The sequence below is a fragment of the Triticum urartu genome, chromosome 6A (genome assembly GCF_056163025.1).
Source record: "Triticum urartu cultivar PI428250 chromosome 6A, HENAU_Tu73, whole genome shotgun sequence".
NCBI classification, from domain to species: domain Eukaryota; kingdom Viridiplantae; phylum Streptophyta; class Magnoliopsida; order Poales; family Poaceae; genus Triticum; species Triticum urartu.
Genome location: NC_141878.1, coordinates 591,816,423 through 591,829,893, shown reverse-complemented (window position 1 = coordinate 591,829,893; position 13,471 = coordinate 591,816,423). Strand labels below are relative to the sequence as shown.

Genomic DNA, 13,471 nt, shown 5'->3' with positions numbered 1-13,471 from the left:
TGTTTGGAAATCATTCCAACTGACATCAAGATAATGCAATTTTGAGAGATTGCCAAGTTGGGAAGGTATTGTCTCACTGAATCCCGCGAACGAGAGGTTGAGATACCTAAGGTTATTGAGGGAAGCCAAGAACACAGGGATGCTTGTGCAGTTGAAGTAATTCCAGATCAAGATACCTCAGTTATTGTAAAGTAGCCAAAGTAGAGCTCATCTCGCCTACTGACAAGCTCAATGTTCTGCGCATATTCGGGTAGTTGTATTCGTCCATGTCGATGTTGCGGAGGCTGAGCTTGATGAGATGGCCTCTTCTGTTGCTGCACTGGACTCCCTTCCATTGGCAACAATCCTCACCCTGTCATGACGAGAGACGGTCAGCACGGTCTAGGAGGCTTGCCTTGAGGACAGAAGCGCGTATCGGTCGCTGCTGATGCAGGCTCCTGATACACTCGCTTGGCCATGGGAAGTGGACCCTGCTTGGAAGATCAATAGGCAAAGGAGCAGTGCAGTTCTTCGGACGAGGAGCGCAAGCTTAGTCATATTGGTCGGGAAATGGCCGATGGAAATGAGAATGGGCAGAGCAGCTTCTCTGTATTCCAATTCCACCACAACAGCAACATATGATAGGAGTATCGGTCTTGCCGTGCATACTTTTCCTATACTCAATTAGCTAGTGCTGTAGTGGTTAGACTTTGCCATGATTCAGACAGCCCACCATGCACAGCACGGCAGACAAATTGGAGTGCTCTTCTTAAAATTCTTGTTTGATGATAAGTCATGCTCGCATTACCCAGTCACCATTCCTCAAGTTTGTTGATCGTAAAATATATAAATAAATAAATTCTTTTTTACATACTGCCGCGCGTGATAAAGTGCCGTGCGCGCGTGATAAAGTCAGCACTAAGCCAAGTGGCATTCTCCTTTTGACTTTTGATGGAGTGCCGTGCGTGAGAATATTTTTGCAGGTGTGGCATGGTTTTCTTTTAGGAAACTGCTGTGTGAACGACACAGCCTGCATTGACAGCTACACTTTACTGATATGCATGGACGGACCGATATACGCTGTCGTTCACACATCGTCCGCGCATCATCGTGTGCATAGCAACACTCTTTCTTTTAAACCCGTGCAAGCAAAGCAAGCTGAGCGTCCAGCATTCAGCATTCCAACTTCCAACTCAACTCACAGGCTTCACGGCTGACCCACCTCATAGCCCGGCCGGCGACAAAACCATGCAGGAGAGGCTGCCGTTCCGTGCGATCCGGCCAAGCAAAGGTACCCTAGCTACCTCTCTATTGGGCAAAGGTGCCTCCTCCTCCTGATTACTCATTCAAGTACTGCTTCTTCCGTGTGTGTTTTGTGTGTGTGTGTGTGTGTGTGTTCAGTGCGTTATGTATCCTGCACTTCCTGGGTCATGGGGGGAGCGATGGATCCTGCCAGTCCCCCCTAGCTCCGCCACTGGACCTACTCATAAGTTTTTTTCCTCTTTGAAAACAAGATACAAGCTTGTGTATCGATTGATGCACACAATGACCAATCTTGCAGTAAACATATTATGCACAATGTTTTATTCTTTATTCACTCTTTGCAGGTGATAGGGCCCTTAGTCAAGCAACAAGGCTCGCCCCAATCTTTATGTTGCTGTCGCTGCTGCTGATTTCTTGTGGAGTCGGCAGCATTCGCTGCTCCTCGACGACCGTCCATGGTAACATCACGGACATGATCTCGCTGCTAGATTTCAAGCGGGACATCACTAACGACTCAAGACAAGCCTTAAGATCTTGGCAAGCTAGTGTCCCTCTTTGCAGTTGGGAGGGCGTCCACTGTAGCTCGGGGCGAGTCACTAAGTTGTACCTCAGCGAACGAGAGTTGTTGGGCCCGATATCCCCCTCACTCGGGAATCTAACATTTCTTAGGGCACTGGACCTGTCCAAAAATGGGTTCACTGGCGAGTTACCACCTCTCAACCGTCTCCACAGATTAGAATACATTGACTTGGGAAACAACTCACTACGAGGGACCATTCCAGATACTCTCACAAACTGCTACAAGCTATGGAGCCTAGACCTGTCTGCCAACTTACTAATGGGTGAAATTCCCCTTGGTATAGGTCGCCTATCCAATCTAAGGGAAGTATGGCTTTCCTCAAATAATCTCACCGGAACAATCCCACCAAGCCTAAAAAATAGCAGTCAGCTTGAAGACATCGTTCTTACTGATAATAAGCTCACGGGAACCATTCCTGATGAGATGGGAACTTTCCCATCTCTTGTTTATTTAGACCTTGCTGGGAATATGCTATCAGGTGGAATTCCAGAAACCCTGTACAAATACAATCAGTCTTCTCTACAGTATTTATACTTATATTCCAATATGCTTGGGAAAACACTGCCATCGAACTTTGGTGACACGTTCCCGGATCTTAAACATCTTTGTTTGGACAATAACAATTTTGAAGGTCATCTCCCTGCTTCACTAGGCAATATTTCAGAGCTAAGACTGTTAAACTTGTCGTCCAACAGTTTCATTGGTCAAGTTCCAGGTTCTTTTGGTAACCTTGCACAGTTAGAATACCTAATCCTTCAGCGAAACAATTTTTGGGGCTTCCTCCCAATGGAGCTTGGCGGCTTAAATCAGCTCACCCATCTGGATCTGTCTGATAATAATCTGCAAGGTGGTGTGCCATGACACGGAGTGTTTGTTGAAAATAACAGTTCCGTCTCACTTGGAGGCAACATGGACATCTTTTGGAGGAACACTGGATCTGCTCCCATGTCCCGCCATCTCTCGGAGAGAAGAAACACAGTATGCACTAGCTACCTGATTATTGGACTACTCATTACAATACTTGGTTTGTCACTCATATTGTTTGGCCTATTTTATGCTCACCAAGAAGATGTCAGGAGCAAACCTACAACTCTTTTTTGGGGGTGCTGTGTGTAATTCATGGGTTGGGACCTTCCAAACCTTCACTTTGTGAATAAATGATCTGGCTAGAATGTGGCTCTCAGTGCTCAACAATCAGCAAAATGTGTTAAAAGGGCAGTTTCAAATAAACCATGCTGGCCGATTGCCAACCACTCCCATTGTATTGTTTACAAGCTAAGCTAGGCCACGTCTTGGTTTTGTCATGCTGACTTTTTCTGATAATGAACTTATGGCAAAAAATTATAATGACTTGGACAGTCAAAGCAATCCAACAAGCGGAGGAAAAATTTATAATGACTTGGACAGTCAAGCCTCGGGACAAAAGCTCAATACCCAAAAGGCATCATTTTTTTTTGGCAAAGGCTGCCCAGACTTGGTTAGAGCAACAATGAAAGGTGTACTGGGGATAACAAATGAGTCATTGAATGAAAGATATCTCGGTTTACCATTGGATGTTGGACATGAGAAGAATGGAACTTTCTCATATATCAAAAAACGGATATGGAGGCATGTACAAGGATGGATGGAGAAGATGCTACCAGGCAGCGGCAAAGAGAGGTCCTAATCAAGTCTACTAGATCATCGATGGTGCGCGTTGCCGCACCCGTCCATTATGCCGATAGAATTATAGGAGTTTAAATATATGAAGGGACTACACAAATAGATGTTAGAATCAAAAGTAAGCACAAATCTAAAACAAAAGGGTGTATTAAATAGTATTTCAACTAATGGTAAGATTATAATAATGACATAGCATCCCAATTGTTTACTAAAATGTTGTTGTAGATAATGTTTTTCAGAAAGATCTGAACTGATGGTTCTTACATAACCTCCATTCTTTCATTCAAATGTGTTTTTTGAACTTCAGGATGATTTTTGGAAGCAGATAGACTAACCACACAGAGCAGAAGAACCAAACCAAAAAAAAAAAGAGAAGTCTTGGCGCCTGGGAAGAAGCTACATCTTAGATGAAGTTCATCAGAAAGCACAATTTGTAATAGTGTACAAAAACTAAAATATCCTTCCTAGATTATACCAGTCTTGATGCCATCATACACTTAAGGAATGCAGATGTAGACACATCCAGGCATGCTGAAGGCATGCATAGAAGTATTGCAATCTAAAAGGATCTTCATTTGGCACCACTAAAAAGGGGAAGAAATCTCATGGCACAACATGGTTAAATAATCAAATTTCCCCCTTTTCACGAGCAAGGTTAAATAATCAAAGCTTTCTGCACAACACAAGAATGTAAGTGATAAGTAGCATGATGTAATAGTTCCTATGCATTACTGCAACACATTTTAGGATATAGATAATTTATATAGTTGAGCACACAAAATGAAAATAAACAATGGAAATGGAAGAAAGAACATTGTTTAACCAGTGATATATTAATGAAATCACACTGACACTCATATGCTTAGTGCACTTTTAATGCAAACAGTGCAACATATCCGTGACTAATCATTCAAATATTTAGTAAATGTGAAAAATCATGTGGATTGCTACAATACATTTGTGTTGTGAGCATTCACCATATATTTGATGTAAGAAGATACAATGGCTTCTATGCTTCCCTGAAATTATTGAAGTGACATGCTAGTAGGCATGCTCAGAGAACGTAACAATCTACAATGACATAACCACATAGGCTAATGTGATGACAATATTTGTTCCAATAATAAATCATAGAAATATAGGGAATTAATTTATATTGTACTACCTTAGGGACCATAGTTACATGACATGTTTCATTTAGAAAGAGCCAAAGATATCATAAAAATTCTAATTTCTTGCCATAGAGGAAACCAAGGGTGGAATTTCATGCATTGTAAATAGAATGGGAGATAAATAGTTAATACATCCATCTGAAAAGCCTTGGAAGTTTGCATTAATTATACATGAATATAGTTGCAATCCTCTTCCCTGAAAGTACATATATAAGATAAAAAAAATCTCATCAGCCTAAAAGAGTTGCAAACTCAAAGTTGGCTGCACTATCAATCAAGTAATCCAAAAGACACAGTAGAAGGCACTTACTTGGCTCCTTATATCTTCGACAATAAAGATCAAATGTTGCAAACTTTAGTAACCGTTCCATCTGATCGGTTATTGCAAGCATAATTTCTTATCACAAAGAGCTGATATGCAACCTGAAATAATTCCCAATGTTGGTGATATACAAAGGAAGGTTTTCAATAAACTATACATAAGTTCTATCATAACCAGTGGCAGCAAGCACACCTGCAATGAGCAGCAAGCTAAGAGAAGCACGGGGATGCAACATCATAATTGTGAAGAAATGCTGACAAGATAATCGATTTACAAACCATATAGTCATGAGATGCAAACCCTGTATTAACCTGTGAAGAAAAACTGACTGCATAACCGATTTGTCATAGAACAATGAGGCAAGATGCATTCTTTGGATCTACGATCTAAAATTTTAAAAGGTAACTCCAAAACAGATGATGCAGTGAAATACATCTACTAATCAAAATTACCAATTACCAGATGGTAACCTCGACGTCAGGGACGGAACCGGTGCCCTTCTTAATCTCCTCCGTAAGCATCACAACGTGTTCCCAAGGTCGAGTAGTATCTGCAAATAAACTTAAAATGGAGCAATCAGATCAATTAGCTAAGCGAGGCAAAAGAAGAGAATCTTGACTCTAGGGCGGCCACGCCGAAGCAAAGCATAAATCACTAATTTAAAAGGAGCCTGAAAATAATGACCACAGAATAAATTGGAACAGAGATTAGGGATCGACCTAACCTACTCAAAAGTGACGTTGAGGTGCAACTACTGAACATGTGGAACGGGAGGCTTCAATACATCACTCTGATCACCTCACCCCGTTGCTGCATCCCTTTTGTCTCCTCAGGAGCAGAAGTTCAACAATTTTGGGGACAAGCCAGATGATGTGGCGGACGGCAACACCCCTCCTCTACGTTGCTGGAGGTGGCAACCTCCCAGTCCCAGGCAACCCTTCTTCCAGTAACCTCGTTTGTCCACCGATGAAGCAAATTAAACGGTAGAAAAGAACCAGAAAAGACGAATAACACGTCCAGTACACAAGCACAACACATAGATCAAAGATGAATATACTGAAATCGTTCACGCCTGAAATACATATTCAGAAACTTTAGATCCATGAAAGATTTAAAAGTACAACAAACCTGCAGAGATCGAATCCAGTGTGGAAAGATATGAGGAATTAAGCCCCAAACCTACCTTTGCACTGGCTGACCTGCAGAAGAGTAATCACGGCGGCATGAGAGTGGAGGCGCCCGCCTTATCGCGTGAAGCCAACACGCTGACCGGAGGAGGTGTTCATGCCGGCCGGTGCACCTTTCGCGACTCCGAGCTGGTGCTAGGACGGCGGCGCCGCCGGTCACGGTCGCGCTTGTCGCGATGGTCATCCCTCCCGTCGTCAGAGGCCCTAGGACGCCTCCGCCGGCGGTCGTCCTCCGTCTCGTCGTCAGAAGCCCTAGACCGCCTCGTCCAGCGGCCGTCCTCCACATCCCCGTCGAAACCATGGCGCACGAGCGCGGGAGGTCGTCGACCTTACTGGGCTTGGGGACCCCCGTTGTCTTCCGAGGGCTTGGGGTCGTGGCGGGGCCCGCGGTCCGGGTCGGACGGGGAAGGCAGCGGCATGCCCGATGGCGTCCCAGGGCCGGAAGGCTGCGGCGAGCATGGGATGCTGACGCGCCGCCGTGTCCCGTCCCCATTGTCGTCTGCGTGGAAGGCGGAGAGGCTCAAGAGCAGGCAGGTCGGGAGGGGTGGGGTTCGTTTAGGTTATCCAGCGAGACACATCGGACCAAATGGGCTGTCCTCGCTTGGTTAGATGGGCTGGCAGCCCAGTTTACCACAGGGCGCCGTTTCAGCCTGTGGAGCAGCCGCCCACAGGACAGTAGGCCCGGTATCGCACTAGACAAAGATCCAACGACCAGAAACACTCATATCGTGAAAACGGACGGCCAGAAACGCGGAGCACTGAGAGGGCTCGCTTTAGATGCGGTTATACTGTCCTTAATTGTGCAAGCCATTTGTACATATTCCATGTCAATGTTCAAACTACCAAGGGGCCTGTGCAAGTGTATTACGTCGATGATCCAGAAATTTCGGTGGGGCAGCAAAGGGGGTGAATGGAAAACGGCATGGGTGTCTTGGGACTCCATGTGCATGCCGAAATACAGAGGAGGTTTAGGCTTCCGTGATGTGGAGCTTTTCAACGTCTCGTTGCTAGCTAGGCAGGCATGGAGAATATTGCAAGATCAAGAATCACTGAGGTCATAGATACTAAAGGCGGTTTACTTTCTGGCTGCTGATTTTCTTGATGCGGAAGTGGGCACTCAGAACTGGTCTAGATGATTCAAAAATCAGTGGCGCTGCCAAGACGGTTTATGTTACCATCACATAACATTTAGAAAAACTAAGTCTTTGTAGAGATTCCACTATGGACCCCATACATATGTGGTCCATAGTGGAATCTCTACAAAGACTTATATTTAGAAAGGGAGGGAGTACTTTGCACTATGAAGATAACAATAAACTGATATCATATGCATGACACTAGTCTAATTTACTCTTCATTATGAGTTATGACTAGCCTTAGACATAGGCTCCTCGCTGAAGGGACGCCCCGTCTCTGCTCCTTTTCCTATTCGTATTAGTTGTACTAGTGGGGTCTGTAATGAACATTGGTTTCCGGTAAAAGAAATCGGAGAGAAAACTCGCTTTACAAAAGACACAACAAAGTCTGGCTTTTTTTTCGATGTTTATCATTACTCGTTTGCATCGTAAGCAAGAGTTAGACTTGGCAAAGTCTACACCTATGGCAACCAAAGCAGGGGATTCCTTCCTTGAATTAGCTGGTCTCCTGTATCTAACAGCTAGGTACTTCTTGTTTGGCAATGATAGATAGCAATTGCCGGTTATATATCATAGCTTAGTAAAGCGACCTTGTTGTATCCAGTGTAGCAATCCTATATGATATCGGCTGTTGGCGAGATGTGTACGTCATTATATTGTTTTGTAGACATGTTGCAAATGTTAAGCCCGTGTTACCCTGTAAGATGGCGATGGCCTGGACAGCTACACTTTTCCCCCCTTTTTCTCGAGCGTTGGGAAAATATTGTCTGTTTGAAAGGAAGCCACCAAAAACCTCGTTTTTCATCGAAAACTTTGTGCACGCACATAGAATGTCTAGATATACACGCGGGATTTTTGTTCGGAATTTTTCAACTTTACAAAATATGTATTTAGACAATGGGTGCATATGCACCTAGGAGCCATTGCCAATTTCTGGACTTGGCTTATAAATATAGCGATCAAGTACGTCCTCAAGTATAGTAGCAGTCACAAAGAAACTTCCACCTGCTCTTTCGTCATTATCTGATCTATAGGTTCTGGAAATTTTCCACCATTTTGAAGAAAATAATCTCTTCTTAATTCCCGTCCACCTTGCACGCTATACTCGGGCTCGGATCATATCCTTGAACACTGCATGGGTGGAGAGCAGGCTTTGGTGTTTCGTCTGGGACGTCTCTACTCTTTTTTTTCCGTTAGTTGGACTTAGCTATGGCCTGTAACGAACACTTGATTCTGGCAAATGAATTCGGGGAGGGAACTCTCTTTTGAAAAATGAGCAACGTGGAGTCTTCCTTCTTTCTATGTATGTTGTTACCATTATTGTCAGCTTCGACACACGAGTAAGATTTGACATAGCCCATATCTATATATGCATGCACGACGCAAGAGATTCTTTCAATTAGCTGGACTCCTCCGTTTATATTCATTGGTTGCACCCGTCAATGATGGAGTTTACGCCCCGCGCCTTTGTTGGAAGGCATAGATTTCTCAGACGTGCTCTTCAGGGTAAAACCCCAAGATCTGGCATTCAACACCCGGATTGGGCTATAGCGGTGCTTGGGCAGTGTTCCTTATCTGGAGGCGTTGCTTTCAGAGAACCTTGCATGTGGTTCGTCTATTGTCTAGGACATTGGTGGTGGTGTAGTTGTTTAGTTGTGTGTCGTTAGTTGCGTGACTCTTTTTATTTTTTACCCTTTCTGTTTTATCTTCTTAACTATGTACATCCTCAACATCTCAACTATTTTTTAATAGAGTAAATTCCGTTTTTTACCCCCTATTTTTACATTTTTGACAATAATTACCCCATTTAGCGAGATTTCATCCGTTTTACCCAATTTAGCAAAAGTGTTGCCACAGTTTACCCAGTTTAATATTTTATGAGCATTCTGACACGCTGGTCCAATTGTGTTACCATGTTTGATATTTTGGGAGTTGATGGTATTCTCCTATTATTTATAAATCAGATCATTCTCCTATTATTTGCAACAGATCATGGAAATACACTACTATCAAAATTTATTAATATAGACTACAGATTGCTCCGGGTTCACATGTTGAAAACAGGTTGAATGATGCTTCCCATTTATAGATAGCACCAGGACCTTATAGTACAGCTGAATAACATCACATGTATAGATAGCTTCACTAGTTCACAACTGCAGAAGCTTCAGAATACACCAAACAGTAGCAGTGGCACATACACCTTGTCAGTCTTCACCTTTCTTAGCTCCTACACCTTGCAAAGCTCTCCATCTAGGATGCTAACATCACCTTGTCCTCCATCACTTCCAGGAGCTGTCACAAACCACAAAAATCATCCTCCATCTATGCGCCTTACAACCACTGAAGGAGATCTGGGTTACTCTAAAATATATTCTGATAAAGGTTTATCAAACTGAAGAAGTAAAAGAATTCAAATATTCAAAATGTTGAAGAACACTTTAAATCAATGTACCTCAATTACAGAAGGGTGATATATATAGACATGATCTTCTAATAAGCATCTTAATTTTGTCCGAATTAAACGCCTAACCAGCAAATGCATGAGTCAGGAAAATTTTAGAATACACAAATTGCTGTAATAGAGATGGTCAAAATCATGTGGAATGGGATATGACTGAGAGGGCTTGTTTGTTCACCAACCTCGCTGATTTGTTGGACCAGACGTCGCCATAGAACCGCCATCAACTGAGCACAGACTAATAGGGTCCCTGTTATGTCGCCAAAGTAGGAAGAAGAACTAAGCACAACCTGATGCGGTCACATACATGATTAGTTTTTTAAGTATATCAAATTCAGAGGACTACGCCGACGTCAGCGAACTTGACGGGACCATCGGATTCCACGAGGTCATTTCTTGCCATGATGTTGTGGCCATACAGCCCGGCCCGAGGAGGTATGAAAGCGCATGGCCAGGACCTCGGCACCCGCCACCGTCGCCGTCATCGTCGCCACTGCTTGACAATCCCGAGCAACGATTGGGGGCGAGCAACGCAAGCGAGAACCGAGTAGAGGCGAGCATGGCGCTCGCCGCTCGGCCGACTCGCACGTTGTGCGTTGGACGCGATGCGAGTGATCACCATCAGGCTGTCCTAGTCGGTAGAAGCTACGAGGACTGGTTCGGCAGGGAGAAAAATAGGCAATAAAAAACCATTGATGTGGCATGCCAGCTGGTCCAGACAATTGAAACTTGTCGGTCAGAACACAAAATCTCGCTAAACAGGGTAAATTCTGGCAGAACTTTTGCTAAATGGGGTAAAACAGACAAAATCTCGCTAAATAGGGTAATTAGTGTCAAAAATTTCAGAACAGAGGGTAAAAACCAGAATTTACTCTTTTTAATATTGTGTCGTTGCATCCTCAACATGATTTTTTTTTTTGAAAAAACTGGACTCCTCTGTCTAACAGCTAGGCGTTGTTTTACAATGCTGTCTAGTTTGCCAAATGCCAATTATATATCACAGCTTCAGCTAATTAGTCAAGCGACCTTGTTGTCTCTAGTGTGGTACTTCTATATGCATGATATAGTACGTATTGTCAGCAAGATGCGTCATTGCATTGTATAGTAGTAAACATGTTGCAAATGGTGACCAATTAAGCCCATCTGACGCGGTGCGATGGGGATAGCCTGGACAATAACACTTCTATTCTTTTTCTTGAGAGTTGGGACAATAATGATTGATCTACTCCAGAAAAGCATTTAGAAACTTCCACTTGATCTTTCGACCTTATCTGATTGGAATCAAAATACCAGAAAATCTGCTAGACATGTAAAAATGTCCTCTAGTACCGGCTGCAAGTGGGGTTCTAACATAATATATATTGTTGCCAGCTGCATGTGGGCGTAGAGTAAATATAGCAAACCGATCCCTGTCTCTATTAAGCAATATGTGCTCCAGGCGGCGATACTATGCACACAGTATATGCTTATATGCCATACGAGACACACAATATATGCCATATGATGTGCCATAATTTGAATGAATTATGAATAAACAAAGAAAGATCTTAGATCAGAAAACCAAAAAAAAAACGCCGATCAAAGCCACCGGTAAGAGATAGAAAAAAACAGATCAAAGGATCGGAAAAAAGACTCTCTAGGGCACCGGTCAACACGACCGGAGGACGAACCCTAGGTATGAGCGGCACGGCCCCGACGGCGGTCATGGAGGCCGACCGCCCCGAGGGCGGCACGCAAGGCGGAAGCGGTGGAAGACGGCTAGGGTTTGGACCGGTTAGAGGTTGATACCATGTTAGAAGGGAATAGAGATAGATTGATAGAATATGATAGGTGTTGTATTGAGCCTTCGAGCAGTTTATACAGAGTACAAGGCTTGAGGACAATAAGTCCATCCAGAGATAAAGCAAGAGATGATTACAAATAATACAAATATATGCCTATATATTCTAACAAGCAGTAAGGGCCAAAGGAGAGCATCTCTGTCCGATTCCAGCTGAGAAGCACTGAGCCAAGTCCCAAGTGGTGAGTGGCGAGGACGTAACTGTGAGCGTGGTTTCTTTCTTTAAAACCCCTGCAAGCAAAGCAAGTTGAGCGTCCAGCATCCAGCGTTCCAACCTCCAACTCAACTCACAGGCTTCACGGCTGACACACCTCAGAGCCCGGCCGGCGGCGGCAAAACCATGCAAGAGAGGCTGCCGTTCCGTGCGATTCGCCGAGCAAAGGTGCCCTAGCAACTCTCTCTTGGGCAAAGGTGCCTCCTCCTCCTGATTACTCACTCAGTTAGTACTGCTTCTTACATCTTCTTTACTGTCAAAAAAAAATAATCTCGCAGAAGGCAAAACTAAAAAATTACACATGGGTTCTACTTCTAATAATTTCCCCCATCGGATCATGAAACCTATTAGTGTTGTCCACCAGAGCAAGCTCACAAAACCTACTAGTATTGTTCATGACCTACTCATAATTTTTTTTTTCTGTTTGAAAACAAGGTATGCAAGCTGCAGGCTGCAGGCTTGTGTATCAATTGATGGCTTGATGCACGCAATGACCAAACTTGCAGTAAACATAGTACGCACAATGTTTTATTCTTCATTCAAACTTTGCAGGTGACATGGCCATTAGTCAAGCGGCAAGGCTCGCCACCATGCTTATGCTACTGCCGTTGCTGCTCATTTCTTGCGGAGTCGGGAGCATCGTTTGCTCATCAATGACGATAGTCCATGATAACAGCACAGACATGATCTCGCTGCTAGATTTCAAACGGGCCATCACCAACTGACTCAAGACAAGCCTTGAGATCTTGGCACGGCAGCGTCCCTCTTTGCAGTTGGGAGGGCGTCCACTGCAGCTCGGGGCGAGTCACTAAGATGTACCTCAGTGAACGAGGGTTGTTGGGCCGGATATCCCCCTCCCTTGGCAACCTAACGTTCCTTAGGACACTGGACCTGTCCAAAAATGGCTTCACCGGCGAGTTACCTCCTCTCAACCGTCTCCACAGACTGGAATACCTTGACTAGGGAAACAACTCACTACAAGGGACCATTCCAAATACTCTCACAAACTGCTCCAAGCTATCTGCCAGCTTACTAATGGGTGAAACTCCCCTTGGCATAGGTCGCCTATCCAATCTAAGGAAAGTATGGCTTTCCTCAAATAATCTCACCGGAACAATCCCGCCAAGCCTGAAAAACAACAGTCAGCTTGAAGACATCGTTCTTACTGATAATAAGCTCACGGGAACCATTCACTGGTAGAAAAAAGGGCCTATAGTCCCGGTTCGTAAGGGCCTTTAGTCCCGGTTCCGGAACCGGGACTAAAGTGTCGGTACTAATACCTCCCCCCTTTAGCCCCGGTTCAATCCAGAACCGGGACTAAAGGCCCTCCACGTGGGCAGTGCGCAGAGCCCAGTCAGGAGACCCTTTGGTCCCGGTTGGTGGCACCAACCGGGACCAATAGGCATCCACGCATCAGCACTTCTGTGGCTGGAGTTTTTGTTTTTTTTTGAAAGGGAGGGGGGTTGGGGGTTTTGGGGGGTTAATTTAGGTGTTTCATATATTGTGTTAGCTAGTTATAATTAATAGAGAGAAGTGTCCTCTGTTATGTCCGTGCTTGGTCGATGCTACGTACTATACATACGTATATAGAGAGGACTAGACACGCTAGCAAGCTAGTAAGCAAACGAAGGAAACAGAAGATCGTCATGAACATA

The 13,471-nt window shown here is 44.2% G+C and overlaps 1 protein-coding gene, 1 long non-coding RNA gene and 1 pseudogene across 4 annotated transcripts; 2 read left to right on the top strand and 1 right to left on the bottom strand.

Annotated features, from left to right (window-relative positions):
* Positions 1-1,090: 1,090 nt before the first annotated feature.
* LOC147966832 (uncharacterized) lies at positions 1,091-3,747 on the top strand. Of its 2 annotated transcripts, none has more exons than XM_087529130.1 (2): positions 1,091-1,300; positions 1,587-3,747. In XM_087529130.1, the coding sequence occupies exons 1-2, from the start codon at positions 1,228-1,230 to the stop codon at positions 2,681-2,683; spliced, it is 1,170 nt and encodes a 389-aa protein (XP_087385256.1). In that variant the 5' UTR covers positions 1,091-1,227; the 3' UTR covers positions 2,684-3,747. The 2 variants fall into 2 exon arrangements, with proteins under 2 accessions (XP_087385256.1, XP_087385257.1); XM_087529131.1 differs by having other exon boundaries at positions 1,093-1,270.
* Positions 3,748-3,870: 123 nt separating this feature from the next.
* Positions 3,871-6,675, bottom strand: LOC147966831 (uncharacterized). The gene is made up of 4 exons (XR_015609078.1): positions 5,703-6,675; positions 5,171-5,528; positions 4,967-5,079; positions 3,871-4,852 (listed from the first exon to the last, which is right to left on the bottom strand). It is a non-coding gene; the product is annotated as an uncharacterized LOC147966831 (long non-coding RNA).
* Positions 6,676-11,823: 5,148 nt separating this feature from the next.
* On the top strand, positions 11,824-13,016 carry LOC147966830 (receptor-like protein EIX1; annotated as a pseudogene). Its single transcript, XR_015609319.1, has 2 exons — positions 11,824-12,013; positions 12,369-13,016. The product of XR_015609319.1 is annotated as a receptor-like protein EIX1 (transcript).
* The last annotated feature ends 455 nt before the right edge of the window (positions 13,017-13,471 follow it).